The sequence below is a fragment of the Eumetopias jubatus genome, unplaced genomic scaffold (genome assembly GCF_037043125.1).
Source record: "Eumetopias jubatus isolate StellerSeaLion01/CBP00866 unplaced genomic scaffold, mEumJub1_p1.0 scaffold_17, whole genome shotgun sequence".
Classification (NCBI taxonomy): Eukaryota; Metazoa; Chordata; class Mammalia; order Carnivora; family Otariidae; genus Eumetopias; species Eumetopias jubatus.
In genome coordinates, this window is record NW_028274823.1 from 33,239,817 (window position 1) to 33,257,591 (window position 17,775).

General features: G+C 42.3%; 1 protein-coding gene across 6 annotated transcripts in view; it reads right to left on the reverse strand.

The window, feature by feature from the left end:
• ENTPD1 (ectonucleoside triphosphate diphosphohydrolase 1) overlaps positions 1-17,775 on the reverse strand; it is a 133,459-nt gene that overhangs the window by 23,102 nt on the left and 92,582 nt on the right. For all 6 annotated transcript variants that reach the window (XR_003608366.2, XM_088020075.1, XM_028098661.2 and 3 more), the window contains 5 exons: positions 7,230-7,347; positions 4,696-4,846; positions 2,567-2,726; positions 1,640-1,879; positions 156-413 (listed from right to left, as the gene is read on the reverse strand). Coding sequence is in view for 5 of the 6 variants with exons in the window: in XM_088020075.1 (XP_087876201.1) it covers positions 156-413; positions 1,640-1,879; positions 2,567-2,726; positions 4,696-4,846; positions 7,230-7,347 (927 nt within the window). In the remaining variant the exon portion in view is untranslated. The remainder of the gene's footprint in view (positions 1-155; positions 414-1,639; positions 1,880-2,566; positions 2,727-4,695; positions 4,847-7,229; positions 7,348-17,775) is intronic.

A 17,775-nucleotide genomic window follows, 5' to 3' on the forward strand; every position in this document is an offset into this window, starting at 1 on the left:
AAATCAAAGAACTAACCCTGAATTATCTACCTCAAGGTTTATCATCATATGAGAGAAAAATAAATCCTATTATTTAAATCCTTCGTAGGCATCTACTCTACAACTTGCAACCCAAATCATCTTGACCAATATACCTTATTATTTTACAAACTTACCCCAAAATCCCCGTGAAGTGGTGGCAAGAAAATCCCATTGAAGGAACAGTGGGAGTAAGGGCAGTAACTGGTGTTGAAGAGTTGAAGAATGCTTTGCTGGCATTGTTGATAGTTTCCAGTGCCCTGGATGTGAAACTGATCGAATGGAAGAGTCATCTCAAATCTCTTGGTGCAGGGGCTACTGTAGAGATCACTTACATTCATTACTGTCTCGTATCCAGGGTGAAAGCATGGGTCCCTGAGGATTCCGTTTGTACCCTGAATGGAAAAATCACTTGAAGACATCATGTGCAAACGTGTTGGGTACAAAAAGCACCACTCTGACTTCCTTAATGTGTAGGAATTTTATAATAGCTTTGGCACCAATATGCCCCTGCCATGCCTTTTTCACCCTTGGGAACAGTCAGATTTGTATAATAGCCACCAGAAATGGTATCAGATGTGAATCAACTTTCACTATTCATAGAAAGCTAATAGAGCTGAAGCTGGCAGAAAGGCCATTGGTTTGGAATGTCCACTAGTGCTTAGTATGAATGAAATACATAGGTCAGAAGCAGATTCACAAGGAACACTCTCAAGGCTCTCACAATTCTGAGCTGGGGGTAGTTCCCCAGGAGGAGTCTGCCCATACCCCAACCCCACCTCCAAGCAAAAAATCAGAAGCAACATGCCTTGAAAGTGCCTTAGATCACTTAACCCGGGAGTATCAAAATGATTTTTAACCCACAACCTAATATGTTCAAGAGAAGAAAGGGGGCTGCTGTGGATAAAAGGCTTCGTGGAGCCTTGGGGCTCAGTAGGCATCTCTAAGCATCGCCTACACCAGTGGGGGTCACCTTACTGACAGTGCTTCTGAGAACCAGAGCAGGAACTTCGGAGGAGAGCAGAGAACTGGTTGTCCTTTCAGTGGAGACAGGGAACAGCTGGATGTGACAGCCTTGCTCTGTGTGTGTTTGTCAGGGTGTGCCTGGTACTCACATGATTTTGAGTGTGTTTAACTTCTCTTGTCTTCAGAAGACAAAAAGCATCTGGGGACAAGACATGAAGTGTTGATGGATAAACTCTGCGTTTTCCCTGAGTGTTTTCTCCTCCCCTCCAGGTTGTTTCTAACAACCCTGTTTTCTACGGTTGTAGGAAATGGAGACTAAAAAGTGCTAAAGAGCTTATAAATTACACACCTGTCCCAACAATACTCGAGCATGTAATTTTCACTGTCAAGCCCCCAGGGGTGAGAAATTATTTGCAAGAAAGGATTTGAGTTGTGTCCTTGAAGACAGTGCAGTACACAAACACAGGAGGTTGATGTCTAGATGGGAAAATTCACAGGGGTCGACCAGATGTAGTTAGATATCCTGCTTGTAAAGGTTTGGAAAGTACAGTAACCAAGTTCAGACCAGTTACTGAAGTAAAAAGAGACAACAACAGGATGTGGGGGCTGGTGGCCCAGATGTGGGAAGGGTGGGTCTGGATTCAGTTATACTTGCCTGAATGTCCTTGGCCAGTTTCTGCCTGAGTGCTTGATCCTTCCCATAGCACAAGAAGCTGTGTGTGTACACGCTGTAGTCCCTGCCATAAAGGCGGAAGTGCAGAGCATTGCTTGGAGACTCGATCTTCTTGTTTGGGGGCACAAAAGTGATTTGTGTAGAGGCTCCCCCAAGGTCTAAAGCCCCGTACGTTTCAAGAGCACTGTCCTCATTTGGCTTCAGGTTGAGCCAACTCAATTTCTGAAAGAGAGAACAGTCACCAGTGGTAGCGGGCTCTGGATACCCACTTCACACTATATCTTGGACTCGGGGACTTGCTAAGGTGAAGGAAAGGGGGCGTAAGGTGACACAAAGCTCACTGGATGCTCCTGAGTCTGCATCAGATCAACAAGAAACATCAGATCAGCAGGAAAAGAGGGGCTTCAAAGATAGAGCTCAGACTGCAACGACACAGAATTGGCATAGCCAGTGTTTACAAACAAGGAGTCTGGGCTGAAAAGACTCAAGTTCAAATCTCCACTCATTCGCTCAATAGCCATGTGACACTGAGCAATAACTACCTTCTCTAGGCCTCAATTTGAGACTTGAAAATGAGAGAATTCCTCATGTAGTTGTCCTGAAGATGAAATCAGACAGTAATGAAAAGTGCTTAGCACAGCACAAGACACATAGCACTAGGCAAATATTAGCTATTCTTATTTTTAATGATAGACTTTTAATTTCCTCTATGTCTCCCTAAGGTGAAGATATGATTTCCTTCTTCCCCAATAAGAAAAGTTCTTGTAATAAAGTTCTTGCAAATGTGGGGATAAATTAATTTGTCCATTCATCCAACATTCATTCTGGCTACAGATCCAAATACTGCCTGAGATAGCAATGGCATTGACCCCCAGGGAGCCACCTCCCTGGGGGCTTCGAGATAATCACCTGCGTGAATTTGCCCAGCAGATAGTTGATAGTAATCCAGCCGTAGGCACCCTCCTCTTGGCCGGTGATGATTCTGGCACCCTGGAAGTCAAAGTGGTAATTGCTGAGGCTCCTCGCCACTGCAGCCAGGACCTTGTCTGCCAACTGTTCATTTTCGATCCTGCACAAAGGAAGATCTGCGTTTACCAGTTTCGTTTGAATAACTACAAGTACTCAGCTTTCGGCAGTTCTCCTAGCAAGTGAATCATAACTCCCTGGAATAAACAGAGACATGGAGATTCCCACACATGGCTATCTGAGGAACCCTGCTTTTGGGTGAGGCAGAACTAGTCTTTTGGCCCTCCTCTCCTCTCCAAGTCCAAATCCTTCCAGTCCCTACATAGGCTGCTCTTCCTAAAATACCATTTTTGTTGTTACTCCCTGGCTCCAAAATATTATCTAAGTAATGTTCATTTTTGTGGTGGTGGTGGCTGGCTGTTATTTAATCATCACACCTAGAGATGACGCATGCTACATTAGCCATCGCTGGTGGCTTCCAGCTGGTTCCAGAGTCAGGCTCTGCTTGAGGTGTTTAATTATGGCTGTAGCAGATAGCAGGTGGCAAGTGTCCTGGGACAGATACCCAACTTCCACTGGGGGGCCAGACTGGGAAAAACATCTTCCTCATATTGTACCTCAGTTCTTGCATCTGAGATGTTGAGACCTAAAGAAGGAATCTTTCAGGGTTGTCCTAGTAAATATGGGATGCAATTACTTCCAACATTGAGAGCCTCTGGGTCAGAGGATGCCGTCTTCCAACCAGCGTTGAACCCTCTCACCACGCATCTGAATAGCTTCACAGCCTACCCCGGGCCTCCCCATCCCCAGTTTTCTTCCCTATCCCCTACCCCCAATCCACCTCTCTCCCCCAGTGTGACCATTTGTGTACCACCCTGTAAGAGCTTCCCATTGTCTCTCAGATGAACACCAAATTCCCAGCATGGTCCACAAGGCACTTTGTGAGCTGGACCCTGCCTCTTCCGAATTCCACTCAGAATCCTGGCTCTACCACTTTACCAGGCATGTGACTGACCTTGGGGTGACTTACTCAACATTTGTAAGCCACGCTTCCTTATCTGGTTAATAAAAGTTAATAACTCTGCATAGAGTTTGATGACTAAATTAAAGCACAGTGCTAACAACATAGTAAGGGCTCAACAAATACAAGCTGCTTCATCATCGTTATTACTTTTTTTAGTATATGTAGCCTATGTTCTATTTATGCAGAACTATATATGGTCCTCTGAGTATGCCCTGGTCTCTCACTCATCCCGGCCTTCGCGTGTCTGTTAGAACACAGGCTCCAGGAAGGCGGGGACTCTGTCCTCTTCACTCTGTACCCCAGCACCTGGAACAGCGTCTGCCACACAACAGATGTGGAAGAAACACAGGTAGTGGGAGGCGTGATGTCTCCTCTGCCTCTAACATGCCCTTCCTCCACCCTCCAACTCCTCCTCTGTGATTCAGCTCATGTGTTCTCTCCCCCCATTCTGGGCAGGGCCAAGTATGCTCCCATAGCAGCTCTGAGCACTCCTCTGTTAAAGAATTGATGGCCTGTACTGACACTCTGATCTCCTTGACAGCTGAGTCGCCTACTTTCATGTCCTAGGACTGAGTAGGCAGGCAATACAAGCTGAGTGAATGAATGAACAAAGAAACAAATTATGCACACAGGTACTAAGTGGTGACCAATGAAGACGTGCTAGTTGTGATTATTTGTGTCTTGGGACATTTGTGGGTCTCCTCTGGTCTTTCTCCTCCCGGACACTGGATGGCTAAATTGGTAGCCTCAAATCCCAGAGTACATAGGCTCAACATTTCTCTTTGTGCCCCTTCCCCCCTTGAATTCTCTGTGGGGAGATGGGCAAGAAGACTTTTTTTTTTTTAATATACTTAAACTCCTACTGTTACACATACCAAATGTTTGGGAGTTTTACCCAGTTACTGAGATTTTCTTTCTCAAGTGTGGACCGTTAGGATGTTTAGAATGTGGGGTGTTAAGGAAGCATGGTGCTATCCCATAACTTCAAAGGCTCTCACAGTACCCAACCTAACCCCCAGACACTCTGTGTCTCCACGTGCTGCTATACCTGAGCAAGCGCATGCCTGCCGTAGCTCCCAGGTAAACGGGGGTCTCCTGGTGCTGGGACTTTGGAACCACTTGAGTGGCTCTTATCATGCATGCAGTCAGATAAATGTCTATTTCACTTAATTTTTGAGCATATCTTGAGATTCCAGGACCTAAGGAAAGATGTAGAAGCAGATGACAATTGTTTTTAAAAGTACAGGACACACCTGGACAATATTAGAGCAAAATACTGGTGTTTTCTGAGAAAAATCAAAGAAGACAATTTCTTAATGTGATATAGATTAGGTTGCTATACTTAGAGGGTAACTCTCTGAACCTGGCCTTGGTAGGATCTATTTTCAGACCTCAGGCTGGGTCTGTCCACTGTTCAATAATTTTGCCGCTGGATGGCGCAATTTTCACATTTAATTGCATAACGTCCCTAATACGGTCTCACATTTTAAGGGGGATAACTAGAATTTAAATAAAAAATTGAATTAAAAAAATTAAATGGGGATCTTATAGATAGTTACCCTATATATGTGCTTTTTCATGTTTCTTCTACAAAACTGTAACTAACACCACTAATTCCTAGAAGACCTAAAAGGAGAAATAAGAAATTTAGAACAAAAATTAAAATAAGCACCAGGCACACTGAAGTGATAGTAACTGCTGCTAACTAGCTATGTGATCATGGCCAGTTCCCTGAAATTTCTGAAGCGGAGTTTCTTCCTTTGTTAGAATAAACAGGTATAGAATCCGTGTCTCCTTAGCAATCTTTCCACTCTGAAAATACCGTTTTCCCCAGTACAACTGTTTTTCTAGTTCCAGAGCAAAACTGACTGTTGCTAAGAAGAGGATTAGAGCTAAGATTCCTTAAGTTTTTTTGAAGTTATGGTTAACAATCTCAGCTCACTTTAAAATGAACACCTACACTTTAGTGAAGATGTGCATTAAAGATAATTGTCCAGATATGTGATCCATATCTTTCACAGGTTTTTAAAAAGCCGGTTTGTTTAACAGTAATGAAAAGATCAGCTCTAAGTTATCAGGTAACTGTTTTGATTCAAAAATTCTGGCCTTCAAGAACTGGTGGCCTTCCACTCACCTTTCATCTAAATATCTGATTAGAGAACTCTCTTTTGAGAGGGGAAAAGTCCTGCACTTCTTTGGCCAGACATACCTGGGATGAGTCTCAGAAAAAAAGATAGCTGCTAAATTTAAAAAATACCAACATTTTTTTAAAAAGGGAAAACAGTGAATTAAATAGAAGCCAATGAAATGAGGGATTTGGGCTTTAAGAAATGCTCAGTGTACTGTCTCAGAACTGATGGGACCAATGTCTGCGGATATCAGGCTACTGGGTAAAATGACTTGCTCTCTTGGAAACATCTCCTCTCTACTGCTTTCTTGGCAAACTTTGAAAATTGGGGGACCTCACAGGCCATCAAAGTAAAAGTCAATCTTCTGGGAGCTAGGTTACCTGTCTGACTAAAAATAAATAGTGGGATGCTGCCGCAACAGGCCCAGGGAGATAAGCGGGTCAGAGAGAGGGTGGTGCAGTGCAGTAACATTTACAGGTGGCTGTGTTGAGTGGAGGGAGTGGAAAGGGCTGAACTGACATTAACCTGTTCTGTGGCCTTAGAAGAAAACAAACTAGGGGGGAAAAATCAATCTGTAATGCGGCGATTCAGAGTAGAAGGAAGCCTGGAGTGCAGTAAAGAGACCTAGACTCTTGCCCTGGGTCTGTTGCTGCTTGTAAGTCACTAGTCTCCCAGGTTTTTTTCCTTCTCTGAAAACAAGATTTAAATGATCCACAAGGTCCTTTTCCCAGCCCTAGGAATCTATGCTTTGGCCTCCCCTGCCCATACGAAAGCTAAAGGCTTTTGAAAATTTCTTCTAAGCTGTAGCTTAAAGGACAAAGACTAAGAGCAACAATTCTTTGGACCAACAGCTTCAACATCACCTGGGAACCTGTCAGAAATGCAAATTCTGGGGCCTGTCCCGGACCTACTGCATCAGAAATTCTGGGGGTGGGGCCCAGCATCTGTGTTTTAACAAACCCTCCAGGTGGCTCTGCTGCAGATTCAAATTTGAGAACCACTGGAGAAGTCACGGTTTCAAAGTTGGGCAGATCTCCATTTGAACCCTAGTTCCATCACTTACTAGCTCAAGCAACCTTAACGAGTGGCATCACCTCCCTCTACATCAGTGCCCTCATTTTTGAAAAATGGGAATAGTAAGACATATCTCCCAGGGAGACTGTGAAGATGAAATCATGTATTTTCAGTACTTGGTGCATGGCCCACAGATGTGTGCTGTTGACAGAAGCCACTATGACTCGACGACTTTTACATTTGTTTCTTCTTCAAGGGCTCCCTCATTCAGGACTGATTTCAATATTTGTACAGTGACAATAAAATAACAGCAGCAGCTGCTCCACTATGTTCTTCACTGAACTTCCTTTTTCTCATGTGTTCCCCTGCCTGCCATCCATGTTCTCACATACGTTCCTCTCATGCCCCACTGTCTCCCTCCCCTTTTCCTCCACCTTACCTCTCAGCTTGCACTCTGTTATCTGACGCACCACCCCCGTGTCATTCTCCTTTTCTGCTGGCCACTTATAGATGTACAAACTTGTGTGAGAAGAGCCTGCGTCGAGCACAATCCCGTACTGAGGGTAAAACAACAAATCAAGAACTTATCAGGATTATATTATGTTTCTCCATACTCAGCTTGCAACAGAAAGGAAACAAAGACAAGAGTGTTCAAAAACATGAGGAGATGTATTTTAATTCAAGAGGAACATGTGGAGAGGGGAGGGGTTGCCTGGTGTCACCCTGATCACAAAAACTACCAGGACACCAAATCCCTCTAGAATAGTGGCTCTTAGTGCCGGTGGCACATTAGAAATAGCCAGGCCTTACCCACGGTGGGGCCTGAGCCTCATTATTGATTAGAAGCTTCTCAGGCTATTCTGATGGGCAGCCAGGAATCAGAACCAGATGCTAAAGCAGCTGAGACAACATGGAGGGAATAGAAAGCCATGAATCCAGTAGTTCCCACACTGGAATCGTCAGAATCACCTGGAGAGCCCCCAAAGCTAGAGATACCTGTGTTCTGCCAGATATGGGATTTAATTGGTCTGGTGTGTGGCCTGGGCTTTAGAAGAGAGACATGGAAAATACTAAGCATGCTTGCTTTTTCATTATGAATGTAACTAATCATTGTATTGAATAAATTTTAAAAGATATGTATTTTCATGTTCACGGCTCTTATGACTGAGGGGGGATGAAAGGAAGAAAAAAGGAAAAAAGAAGGTGGGAAGAAAGAGGGGGAAAGACAGTATGAGAAAGAACTCATTGGTCAGAGGGGAAAGGGCAAAGAACCAATTCCTCACAACACATTTCACGAGAACATTAAATGTACCAGGCAGGTGTTGCACAAAGCTTTTCATGAGAATTATCTGACTTAACCCTCAGAGCAGTGCTGTAGGGTAGGTACTCTGTTCATTCCTGCTATATAGGTGAGAAATTAAAGTACAAAGAGGTTAAGTAGTTTACTCAAGATACACAGCTAATAGGTGACAGAGCCTGGATTTGGATCAGAGTCAGACCCAAGACCTTATGCTCCATATACCAAGGGCAGAACAACCGTTTTTAAAGACTTTTAATGAAGGATAACTACAGCAAAGTGCATCTCAGTGAATTTTTGCATATGTGCACGTCCATATACACCACACCACCAAGATCAAGATCAAGATTCAGAACGTTTTCTACTGCCCTCTCAGTCAGTTCCTCCTGAGGGTAACCATTGTCTTGATTTCTATCACCACGGCTGAGTTTTGCCTATCTTTGAGCTGCACAAAGGGACTCACACAGTGCGCCTCCTTTATGTCTAGCTTCTTTTGCTCTACCCTATCTCTTAGATGCCTCCAGACTGTGTGCAGCCATAGTTCATCCCTTTTCGTTGCTGTAGAATATTTCCTATTTTATTATATGTACTGTATTTTTATCCACTCTACTGTTGATGGACATTTGAGTTGCTTCCAGTTTGGGACTATTGGGAATACAGTCACCAGGAACATCCTTGCACATGTCATTCTGTGGATATAAGCTCTCATTTATTTTGGGTATTTACCTAGGAGTAGACTGCCAAATGCCCCTCTTGATCATTTGATGTTCATCTTTGGTTACATCCCTAAGTTTAAACAGGAAAAATGCCATGGTTGAGTAACAGTGTCTGCCATGGGCTTGTGAGGAGAGCATGACGGTACCTGTACTTTAATTTATCATCCCTCTACTAGAGAGAAACATGGAGGAAAGTAAACGGAGAAGCAGAAGGAAGAGAAAAAGGAGGCATGTCTAAAATGTGAGCCAACCACTCTTCACCACACTTCACTGCTGTGGACCTCAAAGTGCCATCTGCCTCTTGATAATACTTAACTCAGCAGTTGTTTGATATATATCCTTCCATACTGTCTTACTACCTGGTAAGAACCTAAGAACTTCCAGGGAGAAAAGAAGACAATGAGGATTAAGAGACCTCCCTGGACCACTGGCAATAGCTGAAAGCTGAGTCTGCTGAGGTGGCAAGCTTTATTCTGTTTCTCCAGATGAGGAGAGTATCAGTGTGCAGCAGAGGGCAGATCCTTGGCCTTCCGTAACCTCATGTCCTCGGCCTAGTTAGGCACAGCAGGACTCCCTATGGCAATGAGCATTATGACCTTAAAAAGAAAAAGGCCTGTATACTTGGCAAGAAAGCAAGCTGGACAGACTTCTCTGCAAACAGGCTTGCAGTGAGAGGAAACCAGGAACTGACTTAGGTAGTGACTATCGCAGGCCCATTGAGGAATGCCTGGGGTCCGGGGCCGTTGGAACCATGGGCAGCCTCCTGGGATGGAGAGAGAGGCTCAGGGGTTACACAGCAGAAAATTCTGTTGTTCCCTAGCAGGGTCCGTGAATTCTTCCTGCCAGAAAATGTTCCAACCACAGCGCCCTATGATAAAATCTGAGACAGCAGCAGCAAGCAGCCTTTATCTGGGATCAGGACATTCTAGTCTGTCTTTGTTGACATGAAAGCCACTCTTCCCTCAGAGCAAAGGAATCAGCCTTGCTTCTACCAGCCTGTTTCTCGAAGGCCTTACACAGTGAGGTGGTTGCAAAATGAAAGTTTCACTCCATTTGGTTTGGCAAGTGTTTGAGGGGGAGGCAGTGTATACTGTAACCCAGGAACTGAGGGCACTCCACCTTGTGTATACAGCAGGCTGGAATGCTAACCTGCCCAAATGTGCCATATATTTTTTCTCTTCAGAAATGGTTTGCAGTTTGAGAGACAGATAAAAGCTTGATTGTATAAAAATTCTGTTTGAGCATTTTGGAAGTTTGCCTTCCATTGTTACAAAACTGTCAGCATATTTACTCATTTTCATAGCTGGCCCATCATAGAGCTAGCTATAAGTTCATTCCATGTGATCTTCTTATTTGAGAGCTGAGAGATTGTGTCCGGTATAGTTCAAGGATCTAACTAAAAGTACAGATGGTGAAAGCCTTCAAAGACCCATCTAGAGCCCGGGTAGCCACCATCTTTTGTTCCTTTTCACCATACCAGCATTTTCCAATCATGTTCCAGAGAACACTAAGCCTGCAAGGATCTAGGCAAATAAGCCTTCCCAGTAGCTTGGGGGATGCTGAGTGCACTCACTCTCTCTCTCGCTCGCTCTCTCTCCCCTGGGCTCACAAACCCATTAGGTAAGTGAATGCTTCAGAGAGTCTGGCAGTGGAGAAACTTGCCTTTGTTTGAGCCAGCATTCCCCAGACTCCATGACAACAGAATTCTGTTTAAAATAAAAATCTCTACCCAACAGAAATGCTTTGACCAATGCTGTGCTTTGCACCATGCTATCACTCCTATCCAGTGTTTCTCTGTAGCTCATATTTAAAACACTTCTAAAAGCCCCTGTGAGTACATGGTTCACATTAAAGAAAAAATCAAAAGATGTGTGGTGATGAAGAGATAAGACATTCCCCTAATATTATTTCAATATTACTTTCTATTTTACGACTACTAAAAGTTTACTAAATAGCATCTATAAAATGAAGGGAAAAGATCCTACCAACTAGACATCACTGTTATTTTGATTTATCTCCTTCCAGTCTTTCCTAAATAAATTTTTATATGGCTGCAATCTTACTGTGTATATACATCTTTATCCTAAGCTAGTTTTTGATCATGCACATGATTTTAGCAATCATAACTGATCTTCATAAGCTATGGTTGAGTGAACAGAAGCAGTGTTCCAGGAAAGGGAACAATAAAAATGACCTTGCTTTGTTCATGGAGACACCAATGTAGGGCCTTTGGTGTAGACCTGGAGATGTGGGTGACCACAGACCCTGAGCTCACAGAGACTGGAGGCCATGGGAAGGTGGGCCAAGACTCTCCTTAAGATGGAAGTAATTCTAGGGGTGCCTGGGTGGCTCAGTCATTAAGCATCTGCCTTCGGCTCAGGTCATGATCTCAGGGTCCTGGGATCGAGCCCCATATCAGGCTCCCTGCTCAGCGGGAAGCCTGCTTTTCCCTCTCCCACTCCCCTTGCTTGTGTTCCCTCTCTTGCAGTCTCTCTCTCTCTCTGTCAAATAAATAAAATAAAATAAAAATCTAAGATGGAAGTAATTCCACCTGTACAAATGTCATAGGTCCAGGCATCTGAGTAAATCTCTCTAGATGTGGAAAGAAATAGAAAACTTGAGCATCATATGATCTACTTCTATTCCTGGCTCTGCAGAAGTGGGATGTTCAACCCTGTGAGTCTTCTCATTCAGAAAACACCTCCCCTGACACTGGCCAGCTCTCAGTTCCCTATAAGCCGCATAGCTTCTGTTCCAGAGCCTTAAACCAGAATGCCCTTCACCTGAGATCCCAGTCTTCTATGACCTTTTCAGATTTGACTCTACCCTCCTAACCCATGGCTCAGAGTGGCAAAAATACTCCAAAGACAACACTTACCATGATGCATAACTACATGTCTATGTGGCTATTTGATTAATATTTGTCTTCCCCATAAGGATGTGAGCTACATTATTAGGGCAGGTTTGTTTTGCTTACCATGGTATATCCAGCATCCACCACAGGATATCCTACCACATGTTAGGCATGAAGAAGAAATTCAACAGACAATTGTTGAATCAAATGAATGAATGAGGGGGTTAGAATTGCATGATTCCTGAACTCCTTCCAGTCCAAAAGAACTTAATACTCACAGTCTAATATAAAGTAGTACCATCGGGGTTGCGTTCCACCATCACCACTACCACCACCCAAACAAACCCCCAGAAGCCAGGGAACACAGGCAACAGTAAGAAAATTAACTTCTCTCGGTCACTTCAGACATATTGGTTCTTCAGAATCTTTCTTAAAAGTCCCTGTAGCTTTGGGATGCCTAGGTGGCTCAGTCAGTTAAGTGTCTGCCTTCGGCTCAGGTCATGATCCCAGGGTCCTGGGATCGGGTCCCGCATCGGGCTCCCTGCTCGGCAGGGAGCCTGCTTCTCCCTCTGCCTCTGCCTCTCTCTCTCTCTGTCTCTCATGAATAAATAAATAAAATCTTTAAAAAAAAAATTAAAAAGTCCCTGTAGCTTTAACTGTACTTTTAGCAACGTCACCAGTTTGTCTCAGTGAGTCCTTCTGAATAAACAAAGCTAATCCTTTCGAATTTGACTCCAGTACTCTATAAACAAATCAGGTCTCCATTAGCTACAGCAATGCTGGCAGGGCCTATAAACAGAGATCATTTTCTGCTTTTTTTTCTTTAATTGGAATTACTAGACCTTAAATACAAACCACAGTTTTATTGCTATTGGTTTGTTAATTGTGGTGAAATACACCAAACATAAATTTACCATTTCAAGTGTACAGTTCAGTGGCATTAAGTACATTCACACTTTGTGCAACCATCACCACCATCCAGCTCCAGGTTTTTTGGGTTTTTTTTTTAAGGTTTATTTATTTCAGAGAGAGAGAGAGCACAAGCAGGAGGAGCAGAGGGAGAGAGAGAGAGAATCTCAAGTAGGCTCCGCCCTGAGAGCACAGCCCGACGTGGGACTCAATCCCGCAAACGTGAGATCATGACCTGAGCCAAAACCAAGAGTCAGCCACTTAACCAAATGTGCCACCTAGGCACCTCTCCAGGTATTGTTTTTTAAACAAAACAATATTAAAATCCAGTGAAGTAAAAATAATATAGATATTTTCCAGGAGTATTTGACGTTGAAAATTGGAGCACGTTCTTCCAAATTCTCCATAAAAAGATACAATCACAAATGCTTAACAAAGAATAGCACTTTAGTTCCTTGTGAAAAAGCAGATGTATGGAGACAGGTCACTACCCTTTAGCTGCAGCTGGAAATCCTGAGAGCACCAACTCGGGGACCTTAACACGTTAGCAGAAAAGAGCCTTCCCTAGAATTCATCTCCCTCAAAGCAGTGTGGACAGCTGGTCTCCACTGAGGGCTTCTGATGTGCTGTATACTCTGATAAGGGAGTCACTAGTATCATTCCATGTAATCCTCACAACCACTTCCATCTGTGATATGAGGAAGCTGAGGGATAGAGAGAGAGACTTACTTGCCCAAGTCTCATAATAGAAAGTAGCAGATCTGGGATTGAAATCAAAATCATCTGGTCCCTGAGCTAACAGGCATTCCACAGAAGTGGCAGCTGTTAATGAAGGCATGTAGTTTGGTATTGGGTCAGTCTGGTGCCTTCGAGAGAACCTTGTGGGGATCTGTGTGTGCCAGAATGTGGAATGTTTATGCTAAAAGGAGTATCTGACAACTCGCTAAATGCCAGTGTTCACTAATGAGCAGGAAATTAAGGAAGTGATGAACTGAACAGATCTGAAAGCTATCTCCCCACCTGGGTTCATCAGGACAAAGGCAGTTTCCCAGGGGACACTAAGGTATAGCTAAATGACTCTTCAGTTCGTTAACGCCTTTTTTTTTTTTAAAGTGTTCATTGCATATCTATAGGACAGTGGTTCCCAGACTTCAATGGCACGAGAATGTCCCAGAATGCCTGTTCAATGTGTAGATTCTCAGACCCTACAACCTGGAGGTTCAAACTGATTAGGGTCTGGGGGTGAGAATAGGGAACCCTGGTCTCCAGGGGATTTGGAGGCAGGGTCCTGCCTTCCACATTGACAAATTCTGTCATCAGGCTGGTCCTTCACATGCTTTTCACATCCAAGGAGGAGGCAGTTTTACCTGTTCAAAATGTTACTCTATTCACTGAGTCAGCAAACTTCCATGAGGCAACCAGCCAAGTCAGATTGCTGGTTGTAATTTAATATTTATTTTGTGATTATTTGATTAATGATTATCTCTTCCACTAGACCTTAAGTTCCATGAAGGTAAGGACTTTGCCAGTTTTGCTCATTGCTATATACCTAGGGCCAAAAATAAGAGTAGGCGGTCAATGACTATTTGTTAAGTGAGTAAATTGAGTGAATGAATAATAAAATGCATACAAAGAGAAATGAAACCCAGGCCCTATCCTCAATACCTTTAACCATCTCAGTAGCTGGGCAAGTAAACAACACATCAGTACAATAAGAAGTTCTTGGTTTTGCTAGATATGGCCTGGGCATGAGGCCACCACCACCCCAGCAAGGCTGAACCCAAACCGGATCAGGCAGGAAGATGACAGGACTGGATCATCAGGATGGGAGGACTGACCCGGGCTGGGTTAGACAAGGGTGAGTTCGATGGGAAGAAGGGGGAATAAAATGGCAACTTGTGATCAGGCAGACAGGCTGCAAAGATGGTAACATATGAGCTATCAATCACTGAGTGTCCACAGTGGACCAGGACACCTGCTCATCACTTCACATTTGCATTTATTAATCCTACTTAATTCTTGTAGTAATCTATGAGATATTGAGCCTTGAGCAAGAGAACCTCAAAGGCCCTCATTTTGCTTATCTACATAAGATGAGGATAATTTTTCATTCCTCACAGCATTCCTGGAAAGAAAAAATATAAATGATTTATAAACGGCAAGCACTATATTCGAATGCTAGAATTCCTCAGGACTTGATCCTTGCCCTCTTGTTGCTTTTAACCCTCTTCCTCTAATCTCATCCACGTCTAGGGCTTCAATACATCAAGGCATCAGAGACATATCTTTAATCTAGACCTGTACTGTCCAATAAGGCAGCCACTAGCCACATGTGGCTATTGAGCACTTGAAATGTTAATGGCAGTTGACCCTTGAAGAACACAGGTTTGAATTGTGCAGGCCCGTTTATACATGGATTCTTTTTGATAAATGCAGTAGAGTCCTATAAATGTATTTTCTCTTACGATTTTCTTAACATTTTCTTTTCTGTAGCTCACTTTATTGTAAGAATACAGTATAGAATACATACAACATACAAAGAATGTGAGAATCAATGGCTTATGTTATTGTAAGGCTCCTGGTCAATAGTAGGCAATTAAGTTTTGAGGGAGTCAAAAGTTATACATGGATTTTTGACTGTGTGTTGGGGGTGGCTCTCCTAACCCTCAAGTTGTTCAAGAGCCAACTGTAGTCTGAACTGAGATGTGATTTAAGTTAAAAAATCACACTGGAATTTGAGGATAGCATAAAAAAATAATGGAAAATATTTCATTAATAATTCTTTATCTTGATGAAATATTGAAATAATATTTTGGACATAATGAATTGCATTAAATATGTTATTAAAATTAATTTCAGGGGCACCTGGGTAGCTCAGTCATTAAGCGTCTGCCTTCGGCTCAGGTCATGATCCCAGGGTCCTGGGATCGAGCCCCACATCAGGCTCGCTGCTCAGTGAGGAGCCTGCTTCTCCCTCTCCCACTCCCCCTGCTTGTGTTCCCTCTCTCTCTCTCTTTCAAAATAAGTAAATAAAATCTTTTTAAAAAATAAAAAATAAAATTAATTTAATCTCTTTACTTTTTAAAAATGTGGCTCCTGGAAAAATTTAAATGTGGCTTGCATTATATTTCTAAGGAGCACTGTGGGTCTGTACCTCTTCTATGAGGTCCAGATCTGATTATCCAACTGCTTGTTTGACATTTCTCCTTGAATAGCCAATACCTCAAAAACAAAAAAAATTTTCTTCAAAAATTTAACTCCAAACTTTCTCCTCCTTCCAAACTACTGTAATAGCCTACTCTCCTATATCTGCTCTTATCACCCCACCCTCTACTTCATTGCAGCCAGAGTGATCTTTTCAAAACACAAGTCTGATCAAGTTACCGTCTTCTCATTGCTCTTAGGATTAAAATTAAAATCCTCAACCTGACTTGCAAGACTCTGACTGAACCACCTCCCTCACCATCTTTATCTGTGAGATTCTTGGACTTGCTTTCTTTTTGCCTGGAATACTCTCTATCATTCTCTATCTCGGCTAACTTCCAATCATAGTTCAAATTTTACTGTAAATGTCATTTCTTTCAGGGAAGACTCCCTAGCTCCCAAAACTTTTACTTGGTGGCACCCATCACAACTATAATTAATAATTTGTATCATCTATTAAATGTGTTTAATAGTAAGCTCAATCATATCTATATTGGCTTCCCAATTCTGTAGCAAAAATACAGTACCTAATACAGATACTTAACACATAATTGTTGATACATGAATTTGTGAACAAATGAAGAGCTGCTGAATGAGGTATGGTCATGAAGAGATGATATGTTTTTATTTACCTTAATTCCAGTATTGTTGCATACAACGTTATATTAGTTTCAGGTGTACAACATAGTGATTCCACAATTCTATATATTACTCAGTTTTCATCATGGTAAGTATACTGCACTTATTTCACCCATCCCCCCACCCACTTGCCCTCTGGTAACCATCAATTTGTTCTCTATAGTTGAATCTGTTTTTAGGTTTGTCTCTTTTTTTGCTTGTTTTGTTTCTTAAATTCCACATATGAGTAAAAACATATGGTATTTGTCTTTCTCTGACTTATTTCACTTAGCATTATATTCTCTAGCTCTATCCATGTTGTTGCAAATGGCAAGATTTCATTCTTCTTTATGGCTGAATAATATTCCATTGTATATATGTACCACATCTTCTTTATCCATTCATCTATCAATGGATGCTTGGGTTGCATCCACAATTTGGTTATTGTAAATACTGCTGCAGTTAACACAGGGGTGCATATATCTTTTCAAATTAATGTTTTTGTATTCTTTGGGTAAATACCCAGGAGTAGAATTACTGGATCATATGGTAGTTCTATTTTTAACTTTTTGAGGAAGCTCCATACTATTTTCCACAGTGGCCACGCCAGTTTGCATTCCCACCAACAGTGCACAACAGTTCCCTTTTTTCCACATCCTCACCAACACTTACTGTTTCTTGTGGTTTTGATTCTAGCCATTCTGACAGGTGTGAGGTAATATCTCACTGTGGTTTTTATTTGCATTTCCCTGATGATGAGTGATGTTGAGCATCTTGTTTGTCTGCTGGCCATTTGTATGTCTTCTTTGGAGAAACGTCTGTTCATGTCTTTTGTCCATTTTTTATTTGGATTATTTGTTGTTTTGTGTTGTGCTGCATAAGTTCTTTATATATTTTGAATACTAACCCTTTATTGGCTATGTCATTTGAAAATATCATCTCCCACTCAGTAGGTTGTCTTTTAGTTTTGTTGATCATTTCCTTTGCTGTGCAGAAGCTAATGGATTATTTTTGCTTTTGTTTCCCTTGCCTCAGGAGACATATCTAGAAAAATGTTGCTACACCTGACAACAAAGAAATTACTGCATGCTCTTCTAGGATTTTTATGGTTTCAGGTCTCACATTTAGCTCCTTAATCCATTTTGAGTTTATTTTTGTGTATGGTATAAGAAAGTAGTCCAATTTCATTCTTTTGCATGTAGCTGTCCAGTTGTCCCAACACCATTTGTTGAAGAGACTATCTTTTTTCCATTGCACATTCTTGCCACCTTTGTCAAAGATTAACTGACCATATAATTGTGTTCTGTTGATCTGTGCATTTATTTTTGTGCCAGTACAACAGTGTTTATACTAGTATAGCTTTGTAGTATATCTTGAAATCTAGGAT